Source organism: Papaver somniferum, chromosome 4, assembly GCF_003573695.1.
Source record: "Papaver somniferum cultivar HN1 chromosome 4, ASM357369v1, whole genome shotgun sequence".
In the NCBI taxonomy this organism is placed as follows: Eukaryota; Viridiplantae; Streptophyta; class Magnoliopsida; order Ranunculales; family Papaveraceae; genus Papaver; species Papaver somniferum.
Genome location: NC_039361.1, coordinates 99,191,610 through 99,209,479, shown reverse-complemented (window position 1 = coordinate 99,209,479; position 17,870 = coordinate 99,191,610). Strand labels below are relative to the sequence as shown.

General features: G+C 38.9%; 2 protein-coding genes across 4 annotated transcripts; both read right to left on the bottom strand.

Moving 5' to 3' along the window:
* Nucleotides 1-672: 672 nt before the first annotated feature.
* On the bottom strand, nucleotides 673-3,245 carry LOC113272876 (beta-arabinofuranosyltransferase RAY1-like). The gene is made up of 5 exons (XM_026522668.1): nucleotides 2,872-3,245; nucleotides 2,417-2,777; nucleotides 2,312-2,382; nucleotides 1,628-1,874; nucleotides 673-1,487 (listed from the first exon to the last, which is right to left on the bottom strand). Exons 1-5 carry the CDS (start codon nucleotides 2,911-2,913, stop codon nucleotides 1,042-1,044), a joined length of 1,167 nt encoding a protein of 388 aa, XP_026378453.1. The 5' UTR covers nucleotides 2,914-3,245; the 3' UTR covers nucleotides 673-1,041.
* A 187-nt stretch (nucleotides 3,246-3,432) lies between these two features.
* LOC113276176 lies at nucleotides 3,433-10,114 on the bottom strand. 3 transcript variants are annotated; one of them, XM_026525748.1, is made up of 12 exons: nucleotides 9,578-10,114; nucleotides 9,330-9,378; nucleotides 8,761-9,204; nucleotides 7,348-7,658; nucleotides 7,063-7,260; nucleotides 6,789-6,989; nucleotides 6,597-6,671; nucleotides 6,441-6,507; nucleotides 5,189-6,332; nucleotides 5,040-5,096; nucleotides 4,058-4,132; nucleotides 3,433-3,887 (listed from the first exon to the last, which is right to left on the bottom strand). In XM_026525748.1, the coding sequence occupies exons 1-12, from the start codon at nucleotides 9,989-9,991 to the stop codon at nucleotides 3,839-3,841; spliced, it is 3,084 nt and encodes a 1,027-aa protein (XP_026381533.1). In that variant the 5' UTR covers nucleotides 9,992-10,114; the 3' UTR covers nucleotides 3,433-3,838. The 3 variants fall into 3 exon arrangements, with proteins under 3 accessions (XP_026381533.1, XP_026381534.1, XP_026381535.1); XM_026525749.1 differs by having other exon boundaries at nucleotides 7,348-7,655; nucleotides 9,578-10,113; XM_026525750.1 differs by lacking the exon at nucleotides 4,058-4,132.
* Between the last annotated feature and the right edge of the window lie 7,756 nt (nucleotides 10,115-17,870).

Sequence of the window (17,870 nt, the reverse complement as noted above, 5' to 3'; positions counted from 1 at the left end):
TCAAGTATACACGGACTTGGTGCTTGGTACACGCGCATGGGCATGGGTCGAAACATGTATTTATCAAGTTAAAAACTTGCAAAAAATAATTTCAAGTAGACACGGACTTGGTGCTTGGTACACGCGCATGGGCATGGGTCGAAACATGTATTTATCAAGTTAAAAACTTGCAAAAAATAATTTCAAGTAGACGCGGACTTGGTGCTTGGCACAAGCACATGGGTCGAAACATGTATTTTCCGCACTTGGTGCTTGGTACACGCGCATGGGCATGGGTCGAAACATGTATTTATCAAGTTAAAAACTTGCAAAAAATAATTTCAAGTAGACACGGACTTGGTGCTTGGTACACGCGCATGGGAATGGGTCGAAACATGTATTTATCAAGTTAAAAACTTGCAAAAAATAATTTCAAGTAGACGCGGACTTGGTGCTTGGTACAAGCACATGGGTCGAAACATGTATTTTCCGCACCACCCGCTCTACCCACATTGTTTTACAACATATCCATGAGAACATGGTAATATAGTGGAGCACCTCTTTAGTTTTCCACAGTGTGGGACTAAAGGTTCAATTTCATTCACTCAAAAATGAGTGAGTATTCTTAGACCCTTAGGTCATGAGATCAAACCACACCAAGACCAAAAAATCATTTATTAAATAACTCATTTTCTCCAACATCAATAAACCCTCGGGCACGGACTATTCTCACATATAAATCTTTCTGTTGAAAGCTGAAAGTTTTAGTCATTGAAGCTTCATCCACTTCATTCTTGCAGCTTAGTTCCTTTTTGGTAATCTGGGATCTCCCAATGCAGTTGCACATTTTTTCAGCATTCCAAGATTAACAACCTCTTTCAACAAGGCTTCTGCACCCTCAATTCAATCACAGGGTTATACAGAAGGAGACGTTGAAACCGAGGTTCTTAGCTCAAATTGAAGTTGACATAGTTAATTTTTTCTCTTGGTTTTCTCTCCAAATGCCAAATGGAACATAGAGTTGACCTTTTAAGAAAACATTAAAATGGCATAACCAGGTTGTCAGTGGTAGCTAGTCAATTTGATACTATGCCAGCTCTGCGAACACATTCTTCTGCTAATATCGTACTCCCATAACCCAGATAAAACCTGTCTTTCAAGCTTTCTCTTTCTCTCGTTGACCCAATTGTTATGAAGGATTATGCAACCCCTCTTTTTACACGCTGATCTTACGTTTGGTTCCTCCCACAACTCTCGATAAGCTCCATTTGGGAAGAGATCTCTATCCAGGAAATGAACTGTGAGATTCGTTTCAGGTTCATGGCATCTGTCATCACCCAGGCGATTTTTTCCACCTTCTCCGCATAACACGTCATAGAAGCTGGGCTGCTCTGATAGTGTAGATGTTGATGCGTGATTGACCACTCTCTCTAAGGCAGCAATTGTCTCAGCATCAGAGCGTGCAAAGTAGAAACCAGAGTTTAAGCGTCTGGGCATGTTAATGGGTACTGTAATGCATATGCCACAATATCAGCAGAGAAACAAATTTAACAGCAACCTTAATATACGGAGTAAACTGAAATGTTAAAAGAATGGGAAAATTACTCTTATTTAAGCTAGGAAAGCATGGTTTAGTAAAAACAAACACCTGTCAAGTTGAATTCATCCGACTGTGCTACTAAAACAGCAGGGCCATATGAGTGAAGATATGGCAATGGATTCTCAAACCAATAGACATCAACATCACTCAATAGTACATTATATCCCATCTTGAGCACCTTCAATACCAATCTGGACTTCACCTTGGTTACATTTTGAAAGCACTTCGTCCCAAAGTGACATTTGTTGAAGCTGATATCACTTGGAGCATCCGGGTCTTCAAAAACAGGCAAGCCCTTCAAAAGAAATACGTAGTTAGATCAGCGGCATTATCTTACTAATATAAAAGAAAAGAGCTCTTTTTGGTAGGAGACCCCCTAAATTACTTAGTTGTCCCCATTTTTTACATATATACATAAATACCATTGTTTTAAAAATAGATGAAAAAATTTAAAAAAACTTAATATCTTTCACAATGTACACGGATTTTTTTAAAATTTATATATTTGAAAAGCTCTTTCAATTATCTACGAGTAAGAATAAGAATAGTAAATTTTTGTTTTAGGAAAAAAATATCATGGTTTTCAAATTTAGCATTGTTGGATGAGTAAAATTTCAAGAATGTGCATCTCACGTGTGTCTTTACTAGTTTTTAGAAAATGAGAGAACATAAAATGAAGAAATTTGAGGCGCACCACCAATCTAAGCTATTAAGATAGTGAAGCCGATATACCTGCAATATGGAGAACTGATAGGTTTCACGATCAAGAGCACAGACCAATGAGGTGCGCATGAAACAAAATACTGAAATCAAACCAATGAACTGGATCAATAGCTTACGTGAAATCGATGTTGGATTCGACAGAAACCCGCGAACCAAGAGCACCAGCAAGAGAAACAAGATTTGGGCCTTGACTAAAAAGAACAACAGTAAGGTCCGGAGATAAAGAAAGCCATGATTGAATAGCTAAAATCTGTCTTGCACCAACCACACTACTAAAAGAACTAGGTGCAGAAAAAATAGTTATCGTAGGCTTAGTTGGGTCTGTGCTAAAATCCTTTGTTGCTGAGGTAACAACAATCTTTGGTTTTCTAATCTGTTCTTTGAGAGAAGATGGCAAACGCTGAGATGCATAGAGCGAAAGAGCAATCAAAACAAACCCACATAACCATACTGACCACAAACCTACTTGAAATGCCTGCAAAATTTTCGACTTTCTTCATCAAAACCCAATAGAAAAAACGACAAATTGTAAAAATAAAAAGATTATTGATTCTTGAATATAAACTAACCTTGGTGTAACCCAAAGAAGCGAAGAAAGATGAACCTTTCATTTGTTACAACTCAAGTACAGTCGAGAGAGAAGCTCACAGGAAAGAGTAGAGTGTAAGTGTGTACCCATGGTTCCACTCACACTGATCATGATGATGATGATCATGTTTAAGTGGTGGGAGGGAAGTGGACGGAAGGAACATGTGAGGGTTAGCATCATGAATGCGTCATGCCCATTAGCTTTTCCTTTTTCTTCCTTCTCTTACGCATTGCATTGAGATCTCCCCCTCTTCAACCTTGACTCAGATTTGAATTAATGCTTTTTCAGATAAAATAAAGGTAAATGATTTATAAACTAGTGGAAATGTTGGAATATTCAAACAACCACTTCTCATTTGTCAACGTTTCCCTTTCAGACGCAAGAAAGATGTTCAGTGGGGAAAGAGGGATCCCCCATTGAGCACTATTTATATGGATACTGTATAGCCAGCTACGATAATCATTTGTTTATGCATGAGCGGAGCTTCTAAAATTCCAACTGGAGTATTTCTGGATCTGACCGATTCCGCATTGGACAACAGTTTAAACTTTAAACCATCCAATGGGTTTTTGAATTTTGACGATAGTACTACAGAACTCATTTAGAACCGACAATGTTTATTTATTTTTTATAAGGAACCAACAAGAGTGTTTATATCATTGTCGCAACAAGAAGCTAACATCGCTATTCTTCCCAACTTAGCTGTTCATACATCCCATTCTTTTTCTTTTCTCATTGATTTTGATCTTCCAACTGGTGTGCCACACAACTTAAAAGCAAGAGCATCAAAAGCTACAGCATAATGGAGGTATTTCCTGCCTGTGTCTGCTTCAATTTCCATTGAAAATAGCCGTTGCGCCAAACAAACACCGAATTCCAGCAGATGGTGAGTAAGTTTTGGCACTTCATTAAAGTTGGTCATCTCTCCTTCACCACAGCAGTACACATCATTTTCGCCTATGGTGAACAGGTGAATTGGACCTCGACCTTCTTTTCCTGCAATTATTAAAAGACAGGCCATTTCTTAATTTGAATATAAAATCCTTCAGTTCATATATATAGAATAAATAATGGTGATTTCACCTGGGAGAGTTTGGTAATGGTTGCACCTATACATGCCTCAAAACAATCCTAATCTTAAAAACTAAACGGTTTGACAAACATACCTTGAGCTCTCGAGAGAAGAGTGGGGAGAATGCCTGCGATGAGAATGCTTGCTACGAGGAGAACGCGAAACTTGTCTAGAAATAAGAAAATCCATGATGCTGACTCCGTAAGTTAAAAAAATCTAAGTAACTAAACAACCACATCTTTAACAGACAAACTTTGAGCCTCACATGAACTCCCTCTCTTGCCACAAAATCATTCTACTCCCACCAAGATACATAAGCAAATCATGCATCAACTAATAAATTAGTATCTTCGTAACACTAGAAAAGAATCAGTATCTTCATAACACTAGAAAAGATTTGTTTCTGTTTAACCTCCTATTTTGCCATGCACATCACATTCAATTTCCATGGTGCACATGACATCTATATACACCGTCCTCTTTCGTTAGAGTACTACAAATGGTGGACAAATAGAGAGCATATTACTTTAATAAAATCAAACCATCTGGGTGTGCTACTGTGCTACTGGAAGGTAAGAGGTAGGCACTAATATACATTGAAGTCAAGAACCACTAATCTAGAAGAAAAAAATGAAACTAACAAGTTATCAGTTTGTCCTTTACACGTACCAATGTACTGCCAGAAAATTAAAACAGATTTTGTTTTTGGGGTGTGCTACAGCCGCTCTGTTTAATTTTCTACATTTGTATTTTAATGGCATGTGTAGATCTTTAAAGAGAAAAAATATATTAAAGCATGCATCGGCATAAACTAGAGATTTTTAAGCCCAAAAGACATAGGTACAGACCAAAGAGGCGTAAGTACCACTGGGCAAAAAGGCATTATGCCTCAAAACACCTTTTTCAAACATGCATTCGGATATTATAGAATTACGAACAATTTTCTGAAGCCTAAACTGATGCAGATATTTGGAAACTAGAATCAGAAAAACCAACGCACATAAGCCTAACGAAAAAACACGTCTGGAAACAGATGATTCAGCTGACAAGTAAATGAAATAACAGACAACACATACCTTCTTCTGGACCTAGTAGGCGATGGTGATGTGCTGCGTCTCTTTGAACGTGGCTTTCTGCAGCATCAAAAGTAGAACAGGAACTGTGTGATGCAACGAATGAGAAAGAAAACAATGTAAGAACAAAAATATCAAAGTTTAATTGTAACCTTTTTCTTGAATCCTCAGAAGCTTCGTCGCTTGATTCATCTGCATGACTACCGACAGAGTTGTCTTTACTATCTCTACCCCTACCGCTAATAGACGACGATCGAGGCCTCTTGTGCCTCCCTGACCTATGTCTGGAATGCCTTGACCTATCTTCCCTCTCATCTTTATCTTGCTTCTCATCTTTGTCCCGTTCTCTTTTCCTGTAACTATCTTCTTTCGTACTAGTCTTCTTAAGTTTCTCAGTCTCTCTTGTCTCATCCTTACTATTGCAATCTCTTCTTGAATCTTCCTTTGCCTTCTCTCCAGTTTTAGTGCCTCGGTCCCTCGCTCTTTCTTTCGAGACATCCCTATCCCTTCCATCTGTCTTCTCCTTTCTAACATGTCTCTGATCCTGCCTCCTGGAATTAGAATGTTTAACGTTCGCGTTAGTCTTAGCATTTTCTGCCTTTCTAATGGAAAATTTATCCCCAGAATTCCTCTTCTTTTCCTTGTCATCTTTGTGGCCTGTGCTGCTTCTAGATGATCTTCCTTCCATGGTTGTCTGTCTTACAATCCCGTGCGGCAATTCAGATTCTTCGCTGTCATTTTCCTCAATGGCCACTTTTGACTCAATACCAACCTTGGCACCTGGCATCTTTCCACCATCAAAATTACTCTTGTCTTCCTGAATTCCAGGGGACCCGTTAAGAGTTGATTGGAGGCTACTAGTCTCATGGTTTGATATCTTGTCTTGGTCCTTATCAGTAGCTGCGTTATCCCTTTCACTTCGAACTGGAGCCCTACTTGAGCTGGTTCTTTTGTGCTCACTCTCCTTGTGTATTTGATCTTCACTGGGTCCATCCGGCTCTGCTCGCAATCCATCATTCTCAACCACCTCAGATCTTATATCTGAAAGCTTGCACGGCTGTATTGGCTTAGTAGTTTGCTGAATGGAACTTACGGTTACCTCATCCTCATCATCCTCATCAGATACATAACTTCCGAGACCCAATATATCTCCAGCAGCACCAGAACTAGATTTTTCACTATCATCAGTTGTCTCAGTTTGCTTGCCTTTGACTGGAATAAGAACCTTGGCTAAAGCCTTAGTTGTTTTGAAAGGAGGAGAGGACAGTTGTTTTTGCAAGTTAATGCTGCGGTTAGCTGCAGAAAAGAACACAAACATATACAAGCAATGTTAGGGGAACGAATGCAACTTGAATGCTTTAGCTGCTCTCACTATCAAATAACCTACAATGGGTGACTACATACCTTCAACTGTAACATCTTCTTCATCAATAACTTTTGTGGCGATTTCATCAAACAATTCATCAGTGACCTGCTTAGCAACAGAAAATTCAGTATGATTAGGAGAGAATGATACATTTTTCAGGTATAAGCTTTCTATCAAAAAAATAAAATAATTACCTTCAATAGAATTTCAGTAAGAACGCGCTTAATTTCCCGGTTGTGAGCCGCAGTCTTTGCTGCTTTCATATCATCCTGCATGAAAAGCAAATACCAGAATATGCTCAAACAGGTGTAAAACAGCTAGTTCTCCAAAAACAGTATAACATAAAAATCTCACAACAAGCTAGTCAAGAAAAAAGAAATCCAAACCTCATCGTCGTCCTCATCATCAGACAGCCTAGAGGAGCTAATGCTTTTATTGTCTGCCTGGTCACCGTTTATTAATGAATTGCTAATAGTCTCTTCTTCAATGGGATTGGTTGAATCTCCTTCGGGATGATCTTGATAAGAACCTACCATGGAAGCTTTCTTCTTAATTATTTCCTCTCTAAGCCAATTTGGCACTGATGCCTGAAGATCACATAAACATCAGTAACAAATATTATCCCTGGCCTACCAACAAATCCTAAAACACGATATATACCTTTTTCGGGCGGTCCGAAACAGTAGAACCACCATTTGCATCTCCAATAAATGGAGTTGTAGGATGAACTGAAATTCCTGTACCTAGACCGTATTGTGTACTGACACCTGAAATAGCAGGACGGAAGTTTGACCCAGTAATCTGGCCAAACATTGATGCAGTATGCCCAGGACCAGTAGGTCCAAATGAAGGATCAAACTGAAATAACACAAGAATGAGAATACTCACACTGAAGATTTCCATAAATCAGTAAACCACAAAGCACAGGTTATATATAAACGATACCTGTACCCCTGATGGAACTGGGGGATAGACTACCCCGCATACGACTGAAGGAATGGGATCAAGATGAGCGTAGCTTGGCTGTGGATGAGGATCATGCTCACGACTAAAAGTTGGTGTAAACTCTAAGGGTCGGTCGCATGTAGCAACGGGTTCAGCAGGTAGATCACCATAAGCGAAATGAGGCTGTTCCAGAGAAGCAGATCTACCAGCGGCACCAAAATTTTGTTGCATGTAGTGTGGGCCCTCCTGCATCTGTAAATTAGATGATCTGCGCAACTGCTCATTCCGCTCTCCATCCCCCTCAGCACCTGCAGCACGAGTGCAACATTAACCAAAACAAAAATAAGTATGGACACAATTTTTTTAATCAGCTGGAAAACCAACACTGTTATCGGCCAACGGAGATCGGCTTCCATCTTCAACATGTTATATGTACCAGATAGATACATAGGCTCCTGATTTCTATGAAGACACTGTCAAATAAGCAGTGCAAGGGACAATAATACTATAAATTTCCACAAGCATTTATAAGGTTAAGTAGTACTTGAATTGTTTCTGTAAGCAGAAGCTATTATAACAGCTGACCAAACTAGCACGGATGGTATTGCACGAAGAAATCTGTAAAAACATCCATGTTTGACCCCCAATTTGGCCACAGAGAAAGATTCATATCCAAAGGTACATAACGTGAATTGGAGTCACAAGTCAATATTTTGCTCTTGGTACTTGCACCTCTTGGGCATGGTTAGATACTTATGACTTTTGGGCTTAAAAATGCCTTCAATATCAAACCCTGCCTATAAGTGTAATTTAGAGACAAGTGTGGCTAGTGAAGAGAATATTAAACAAAGAAAAGGGTTCTGTAGCATATAGTGAAGACAAGATAGTCGGTCTGTTTCTTATGTAGGACAATAGATTGGTCTGTTTAAGTTAGACTAACTAATAATGTTTTATTTTCTTTCTTTTTTTCTATAACGTATGGTCTATTTACTTAATTATCTTGCACTTTCTTTTAGCAATGCGAGGCAACACCTCAAGACTGCCTTGAGGCAACACCCCGCCTTGCCAAAGGAAAATGCCTCGGCTCAACATTATTTTAGACCTTGCAAGAATGAAATGAGTACCATAGTGAGTGATCAGTCAGTCTTGTGTCTATAACAGAAACAAAATGGATCATTCACGAAGTTGCAGTGCACACCTTAAAAGGCTTATGGGACATAGATAGCACAATATCCAATTTTTGCAACAGATGGTCTACTTTTGAACCAATTGGGTAGATGTGTAAAAAGCTAAGCTGGTAGATATCAATCACAATAACATCCTAATAAACAATTGCATAAACCAAGTCAAAGAGCATTTTTTTTTTGAAGATAACCTTCATATGCAGTCTCAAAAGGCCAAATGAAGCTTTACCTGGAACAGAAGAATAACTAGAAGGTACCTCCTGCTGATACATGGATGAGTTGCCCGAAGCACTTCCTTGAGGATATACATGATTCTGATCTCCACCCGGAGCTCCATCTCTAGCTATGTACGCCGAATGTCCATCTGAAACATATGAAGAAGAGACACCAGAGTTGAACGTTGACTCTTGCAAATGATTCACCGGTGGCCTGTTAAAATTTGTGGAAGAGACAGGATAGTGTTGGTGGCTCGACAGAGTATGTTGTGGCTGCTGAGGATCTGCATAACGAGCATCACCAGTTTGGTGAAGCTGGTCATGATAAACATGACTATGCTCCTCCGGTCTACCGATAGGTGCAAACTGATGTTGCATATGTTGATTATCCACTGTCAGTGTCTTAGCTGCTGCCCACTCTTTAGCCCGTGCTGCCCAATCTTCCACATTGCTTCCATCTGTAATTGCATATATCTTGAAGCATTACTAGTACAAATTAATCAGCAAAAGTAGTACACTATTAAATAGGCTCAAAGTTCAAATTTGTTAAGAAAACTCCAAGACCGAGCACATTAGTACTAACCTGGATGTTGCCAACTCTGCTGGTGTACTCGATTTGGATTCTCCCGTGTCTATATAGAAAAAACACACAGCAATAGCAAGTCTTTTACATCAGAATCATAAGAACTGAATAATCTTTCCAAGGGCAGTATGCAATGAAGGAAACGTATTTCTTATAGGGTTTGACATTGCAACAAAGTATCAACATTCCAGACTCAGATGCATTAATATGATGAAAATAAACATAGAACTTAAAAACCCTAAAGTTACCTGTTGAGAGTAAGCTGGGGGAGGAGGATGAGAATAGGGATGCTGATGATGAGATGGAGGAGGAGGTGGGAGGTAGTGATGGTGAGGTTGTTGTTGTGGATGTAAAGGATGGTGATAAGGATAAACGTTGTTATTGTTATTAGGTTGTTGTAGTGGTTGCGGTGGAGGGGGAAGAGGAGGGTAAGAATTAGAAGGGGGAGGAACCCACTGCTGATGCTGTGGTGGTGGTGGTGGTTGTGGAGGAGGTTGAGAAGCGTGATACTGGAACTGCCCCGAGAACCAATTACCTTGCGGTGGTGGTTGCTGTTGATGATGGTGTTGTAGTTGTGGTTGGGGATCTGTCATGTTAGGCGGTGGAGGTGGTGTGGATGAAGGAAGAGGAAGTGGAGGTCTCATAAACCCTTGAGCTTCCATATCTCTCTGATTGAGAAACAAAGAAGGAGAGATTTTGGAGGGTTTCGGGGTGGAGGGTTTCGGGGAAGAAGAGATTTTACGAGGAAAAATTAGGACAGACAAAAATGAGCGACTATTCGACTATTATCGGGTGTTCCCAGTTCTACTATCAAACCGAGATCCGATAGAGAGTGGATCCTCTTTCGAGCAATGTAGTTAATTTCGGATCTCGGTCCGTCTCGGTCGGGAGCAAAACACTGATATAACAAGATTCCGGGGAGATTTTCGAAAAAAAATTCCAGTCCTTGTTTCCAAATTTTGTACAAGTACTAGAGCTGGCAAACAAGATGAAACCCGCGGGTTAACCCGTGCCCGGCCCGTAAAAACCCGAACCCGGCTCGGCTGGTTTCTAAACAAGCCGGGTTCGGGTTGGAGAAATGCCGGCTTGTGAATAAACGGGTTAACCCGTCCCGTCCCGTGAAACCGCGGGTACAACCCGTAAACCCGTCCACAATAACTAATTAGTAATTCTTGATGAGTCTTTGATTTTCGAAACTTCGTCCATCCATTTAGCACAACCCAAGTCTGCAATTTTGGCACCATTTTCCCCAATCAATATATTTCTGCCTTTAATATCACAGTGAACCAATCCATTTGAATGAAGATAATTCAACCCACGGAGAATTTCAGCAGTATAAGATTTAATCGAAAATTACTCGAGCTTTCCCTTTTGTTCTTGAATTGCTTCAGTAAGCGTTCCTCCGGAAACATATTCCATAAAAAGATTATACATTAACTCACCACTTTCATTTGTAGTATCAGAACCAATGTACTTAATAATTTGTGGACAATCAAGCGTAGAAAGAATTCTTTCCTCTCTTTTCAAGAATTCTGCTCGATATAGCTCTGCGGATTTCACAGCGAAAAGATCACCATTTTTCTGCGAGGTTGCGACGGAGACTACAGCTGATGATCCACGACTAATTGTTTTGCCTCTGATCCAATTCATTGTAATTGAGGTTTTTTGAGAGATTGAGAGAGAGTTTGTGAAGAAGGAAGAGAGAAAGAAAGTGTTCAGTTGTAAAAATGTTGGTTTGGTCTTAGCTGGAATGTAAGCTGGAGAATGACTATATATATACGTAGACTATGATTGGGGGGTCTTTGCTGGTTAGAGAATTTAACGCAACACAACAACACAAGCATAAACGGGTTAACCCGTGAACCCGCAGGTTTAACCCGTTACGGGTGCGGGTTAAAGAAATGACCACCCGTGAATAATATCAACCCGCGGGTTTTGACCCGTGTTAACCCGAACCCGTGTAACCCGTAACAAGCCAGCCCCGGCCCGCCCGTTTGCCAGCTCTAACAAGTACGTCAAGTATTTTATATAGATATGCAGATATATATACCCATAAAGCTCACATAAATGCAACAAAATCACGCCATTTTCTTAAAATAGAAAATAAATATAGGTTTAATTTTATATAAATGTATATTACCTTAAGTAATCTATGTTGATTACTCTTGGTCAGATTAATTACGTGACACATGTCTCATATTTGAATAATTAGTTGTCATAGTATCGTATGTTTTTGAGGATATTTTTGACTACAATACCAGTAGTTGTTTCAATGACCAAGAACTAGTCCATGGAGCTAATATACTTGTTTTATATTTCTGTTAGATTTTCCATACAAGATCACTGTCAGAAGTGTGTATATAGTAGCGTGGAGTGTCTACATTGACATTACTATCGAAGCGACCTATTTTTATCATCTTTTCCAAAATGGAAATTGAAACTTTTCGACCGAAATATCAATCGAGTCACAAAAATCAAAGCCTTCAATCACTAAATTTGTCCAGCAAAAAGAAAAACTCACGATGAAATCAGTGAAGCAAACCCAAATAATCAAATTTTGTTTAACTATCAAAAGTAAAAAAGGAAACTATGTAAAAAAGAACATCGGATATAAGAATAACAGAGATTTAATAACATCTGACTGTGTTTGTGTAATGTCTTCGTCATCAACTACTTCAATCGATGGTGTTGCCATATAACGTAGCTAGAGTTTCTGTTACAAAACATTTTTTCTTTGTTGTTGAAAAGATGATTTTTGTTGTGAAAAAAGACAGAAAATTGAAAACTGGAATTTGGGGATGACTCGTCTCGGCCCCAAATTTGGGCGAATCAGACGAGATTTACGTGTAAATCTCGGCTTGGCGAAATTGTAAGAATCGTTTGTTCTGGGGGCAAAATCGAGAATATCACCGGAGTCTCGACCGAGATGGTCGAGATTGACTACACCACTTTCAAGATTCCTGAGTTAGAGTGTGTTTGTTTTTTTGCTGACTCCGCGTCTAAATTTGATTCGGCCTTGACTTGGCTTTGAATCAGATGTCAGACCGTTTGTTTTATATTTTGAGTCGGATCTGGCTCGCGATCTGACCTAGACCTAACCTCTGACTCAGATCCATTTGAGTCAGAGAGTAAAATACCCTTGATTCATGGGACCAAACCACTTATTCACATATTTTTGAGTCAGATATTTCAGATCTAACTCAAAAAACAAACATATTAAGTCAGATCCAGATGAATCGGGTGATATCAGTCGGATCCAGACGACTCAGATGAGTCAGGAAAAAACAAACAAGGTGTTAGTCGAGGATGGATGTTATATATCTAATCCTTAAAATGACTAACTCGAAAGCGCCCTCATGTTGAATGGTGAGTAAACCCACCTCACCATTCAGGACATAGAGAATTTACATCATGTGCAGCAACAGAATTGCACGATACGCGAAGTTTTTCTCTTTTACTTAGTTCAAGATCAAAAATCTTTAACTTTCCAACCAGAGTATTCCTGGAAAGTGCTTCGAGGTTATTTACCTCAACGATGGCATGTTTCTTAGAATGGTATCTAGCTGGTAGCGGTCTGAGAATTTTCATCACGATCTCCTTTTCAGGAATAGTCTTACCCAATGCAGAAGATGCATTAACAATTTCAAACACTTTGTGATTAAACTCATCAAATGACTCTTCATCATCCATACGAAGGTTTTCCCAATAAGAATTTAGGTTTTGAATCCTAGCTTATTTCTCAGAGGTATTCCCTTCAAATACGGTTTCTAAGATATCCCAAGCATCTTTAGACCAAGTGTACGTAGTCACATGGTGCTGAAGATCTGGGGTAATGACATGGATGATAGTATTTAATCGGTCAGAATTTTGCTTTGCAGCAAGAATCTCGACAGCATCATAATCACAAATATCCTTTGCAACAGTTACACCGTCTATTGTAACTAATGGAGGATTATAGCCATTTACAACACGAACCCATGGTTGAAAATCACGCGCTTGTATAAAGGCACTGATAGACACATTTTTGTGTCTGAATTGTCCTTAGTGTCTCTATTGCTAGTGCTTGATTTTGTACTTATTATGGTGTTTTTATGTTTGTGTAGGTGTTTTTGGAGAAATACACTTGTGTGGAAAAAGTTGCTCAAAAAGTGATATTTGGACCCCGGGAGGACATTTGCTATACAAACCCCGGATTTGGATAAGGGGCACCCAAGGTTATGCGTAGCCCAAATTCATCCTCAGCACCCAATTTCATTCTCAAGACCCACCTGCTAAGGGCACCCCTAATCTGGATAAGGGGCACCCTTCTTCATCGTTTAAACTTTGCAAAATGGTGGGAACATATTTCCGTTTGCTGTGTATTTTTCTGTTGGATTTTCGGAGGGATTATAGTGAGATTCAATCAATGATTTCAATTGGGATGATCTTGATATGCCCAAACAATGTTGGTATGGGTGTTCGAATGAATTTATTTGGGTTGGATAATCCATTGGAATGCAAACAGAAGAAGCTAGTTTTCTGGGAAAGATTGGGCAGAGATTTACTTGGATATTTTCACGGATTCGGACGTGTATGGACCAGTTGAGTCACAACAGGATTGGTATGTGTTTTTGAATCGTAAAACTTGGTTGTATGCGTGTCAAGTTGGATAACAGAAAGAGGAGATATTCACGGGATTTCTTGGGAAGTTACGTGTAGAGTTATTCACTGCAGTGAGTTTAAATCTGTTCGAGATGATCAGCAGAGTGTTGGAGTGTGCCAGTTGCAAGATAACACAAGAGAACGCGTGAAGAAAAGAAAAAGGGAAAGAAATATTATCGTATCTGCACATAATTGAAGAGAGGATTATATGGAGTTAATACGGAAGATTTGATGATGGTGAGGTATAAAAAGGTCCCTGGGATGTCTTAGAGCGGGGACGAGAGTTTGGAGGAGATTACAGAGCGGTGAAAGTCGAGTTGCAGAAGAATCACCATTTCTGCTGCTGTGAAGAACACCAAGAACATTAGGCGCGAACAGCAGTCGTTTCTCAACAGTGGAAACGACACACAGGCGAGGGTCGAGAATCAGCGACAGTACTCTGTTCTATCGTTCTTTTCAGTTTGTAACACTTATAACTGTTGCAAACCCGATTTTTAATATTTTCTCTCCATTTCATCTTTGTAAACAATTTTTGAAGCAATGAACAAATATTTTGAGCGTGTTTACACAATGATGAGTTAAACCCATCCTATGGGGCGAAGGAGGAAGCTATTTCACCAATGAAAAGTGGTAATCTCTAATTTATGCAATTATTATATGATTATTTGCCTAGATAAATAAATTGATAAAATGGTTTTTGTTAAACAATTGTCATTTCAATTGTTGGAGCATGCTAGCCTAGGGTTTTGATGTCCCATACTTTCGATCTACAATTGTTATTTCTAAAAAATCAACTATTGCAATATTAAGAATCAATTTGAATGCATGATTTGCATGATTATAATTAGAGAATATAAATCACTTTGATATTGGTAAATAGTGGATTCCATAGCCCCAGTCTTCTCCATATTTTTCATATCACTTTTATTTAAGTTTGCTATATTTTTAGTCTTAAAAATTAAATCTAAAATCTATTGCTTTCACAAGTCTCAACGAACCTATTACTACAACTCAATTTGAAATCACATCAGGCACGCCTAGCAATTTTCCACCATAAGTAATTCGAGACATCGAAGACTGGTGGTACGTTTATAGAGATAACAGTTCTGTCCATAGAGTCGGATTGCTACAAACACAGACTTATGGGGTCTTAACATATTTGCCTGCTTTGATACCAATTGAAAAGACGGGGGTATAACAACCAAAGCCACTAATTCGTTCGGAAATCTGTATGGACTAAACTCCAATACAATTCCGAGATCCCCAATTTAAAAGCGAAACTCAATCAAGAAATTTATCAAAGAGCTTTATCTCTTTCTCAATACAATCAGTAAATCAACTAGATAGAAGTCCGTGAGACTGATTAATATGAGAATAACTTGGACAGTACCAAAGACCAATGCCCAAGTGTCAATCAAGTTCTATCCAACAATCAAGGTTGGATTTATCAACTGATTGAACTACGCATAACCTGTGACATTTCAATTGATATCCCCCATGTGACACGATTGATGTCTCGTGTGATTGTGGAATCTGCAAGGCAGACTTAGTCAGTTGTTGACTTTATGAGACGATGAGTCTTTGTATTTCTGAGTTGAACATGATTCACAAATATTCTAGGACTCATGAATTGAACATGTCTGTTGAGACAAAGGTATAATTATCGAATAAAGTGTTGATAGTTAAGGTGAGCAAATGTTGCTCATTTGTTGAATTGTTGAATATTGATAGTTGAATCAATATTCCTTAGTCTGAGCAGGTGTTGCTGAATTGTTGAATATTGATGGTTGAATCAATATTCCTTAGTCTGAGCAAATATTGCTCATCTGAGCGAATGTTGCTCGTTTGATGAATTATTGATAGTGGGACCAAACAAAATATTAATTTAAGATACTGGCAACTGGGCCGAGTATGATAATTAAAATGTTGATCACGATATCAACGCAAAATTATTAATGTTTGAATCTGCTCAGAATTATGTTTTGTAGAGATTTGGATTCAAAACCCTAATTTTGTTCAAATTATTGATCAATTGATGATTTATTGAAAAATCAACCACGGAATCAAGGAAGAACCGACTACATGGGATGATGGACCGGTTATGTAACGCCCAGATGCTCGAGTGAGCAAATACCAAAGTCTCTTGAAGACCAGTTGTGAAAGGATGATTAAATGTTGGTTTAATCATTTATTAAAATAGTACTCGTCTGAGACATAGGTGATAAAACCTAATTATGAAGAGATGAGGGACTGACTAAGGGGTCATGAAACCGACCCTGGTTGGTCATGGGATCGACTGACGATCGTTTTTATGAAATTCCGAGTTGTTTGGAAGAGTTTAAACTTAATTCGAACAAATTAGGTCAAATGATGAAAACGTGTGGGACCAGCCTATTGCAAGCCAAAGAGTCAACCTTGGTCGGTCAAGGTAATATGCTCATGTCACCAAACTGTTCGTGTCTCAGTCCTGAGAATTTTGATATTTTCTGATGCGCGTTTGAGCAATATTTTGAGAAAATATGAAGAAATCAAGGTTTTTGCTCAAACTGAGGAAACTTCATAAGATGAAGGAAATAATAACAATAAAATGAGGAATCATGAAGTGTGGGATCGTCTATGGCTAAGGCATGGCCGGCCGGCCAATAAGCCCGATCTCGTGATACTTTTCTTAATTTTATATTATTTTCATGATTTTAAGGAAATATCATGAAATCAAGGAGTTTGTTGAAACGAAGGAGTTTCCTTGAATTGAAGGAGTTTCCATGAGATGAAGGAAACAATAATAATAATAATAATAATAATAAAATAAGGGGCATGTGGGACCGACCACGGTTAGGGCATGGTCGGCCGGCTAGGGCCCGGTCCCGTGAGCTTTTCCCTAATTTTATATTATTTTCATGATTCGAGGGAAATATCATGACATCAAGGAATTTCATGAGATCAAGGAAATAATAATAATAAAATAATAAGGAATCATGAGGTGTGAGACTGGACATAATTAGGCATAACCGACCGGCTAGTAGACCCGATTCCATGGCACCTTTCCTAATTTTACATTATTTCTTTGGTGTGAAGGAAATATCATGAAATCAAGGAATTTCATGAGATGAAGGAATTTTGTTCAAATGAAAGGATTTTCATGAGATCAAGGGAAAATAATAAATAAAAAATGATAAAATAAAGAAAGAGGCGTGGGATCGGCCACTGCATGACCGGCCGGCCGGTGGGCCCGATCCCCTAGCGCCTTAGCTAATATTTTATTACTATTATTTTTATTTCTATTTTGCATAGGTTCATTATTCCTTCGCATTTTCGAATGCTCGTTCGTGCATTCAAGTGCTCGTTAGTGTATTATTGTTGAGTCCACTTGCACCATTCTGGTCGGGGCTTACTCGATAGCGGCTCAGATGCCCGTGCGTTGAATATTTATCACTAACCCATGGAATTCTGCTGGGAAGAACCATGAATTGAAGTGATGAAATATTATGAAGAACGTAAAATGTTCTCTAGGGATTCAGTTAATGAATCTAATGATTTAGAAATAATTAATTGATGGCTTTATACTAGCACGATCGTCTAGGAGCATTAATTATTTGAGAATTGAGTGATATGAGCTTGTTGAAGCATCATATTTCTTTTATATAGTCAGGGAAAACATTGTTACGTCCTGAAGACGTTATTGCCCCATACTAGCAGGCAAGCTATCTAGGAGCCGTCCAATCGTTCGATTCTATATAAAAGTAATTACTGAATTTGCTTAGTATTTATGAGATATGACGTTGCCTCAGTTGAGAGACTGCACATCTACATATGCTCTGAGAGACAGTATTCTCAGTCAGAGGTTCTTGCGGCATGAGCTTTCATGCTTCAATGAGAGACATGAGCCTCAATACTCATCTG

Coding starts and splice junctions, on each gene's coding strand:
- LOC113272876 (XM_026522668.1), bottom strand. CDS start 2,913: ATGAAAGGTTCATCTTTCTTCGCTTCTTTGGGTTACACCAAG. Junction 2,778..2,871: donor CTTCTTTGGGTTACACCAAG/GTTAGTTTATAT, acceptor AAAATTTTGCAG/GCATTTCAAGTAGGTTTGTG. Junction 2,383..2,416: donor ATCCAACATCGATTTCACGT/AAGCTATTGATC, acceptor GTTTGATTTCAG/TATTTTGTTTCATGCGCACC.
- LOC113276176 (XM_026525748.1), bottom strand. CDS start 9,991: ATGGAAGCTCAAGGGTTTATGAGACCTCCACTTCCTCTTCCTTCATCC. Junction 6,672..6,788: donor ATGATGAGGACGACGATGAG/GTTTGGATTTCT, acceptor CTTTTCATGCAG/GATGATATGAAAGCAGCAAA. Junction 4,133..5,039: donor CCTACTAGGTCCAGAAGAAG/GTATGTGTTGTC, acceptor TCTTATTTCTAG/ACAAGTTTCGCGTTCTCCTC.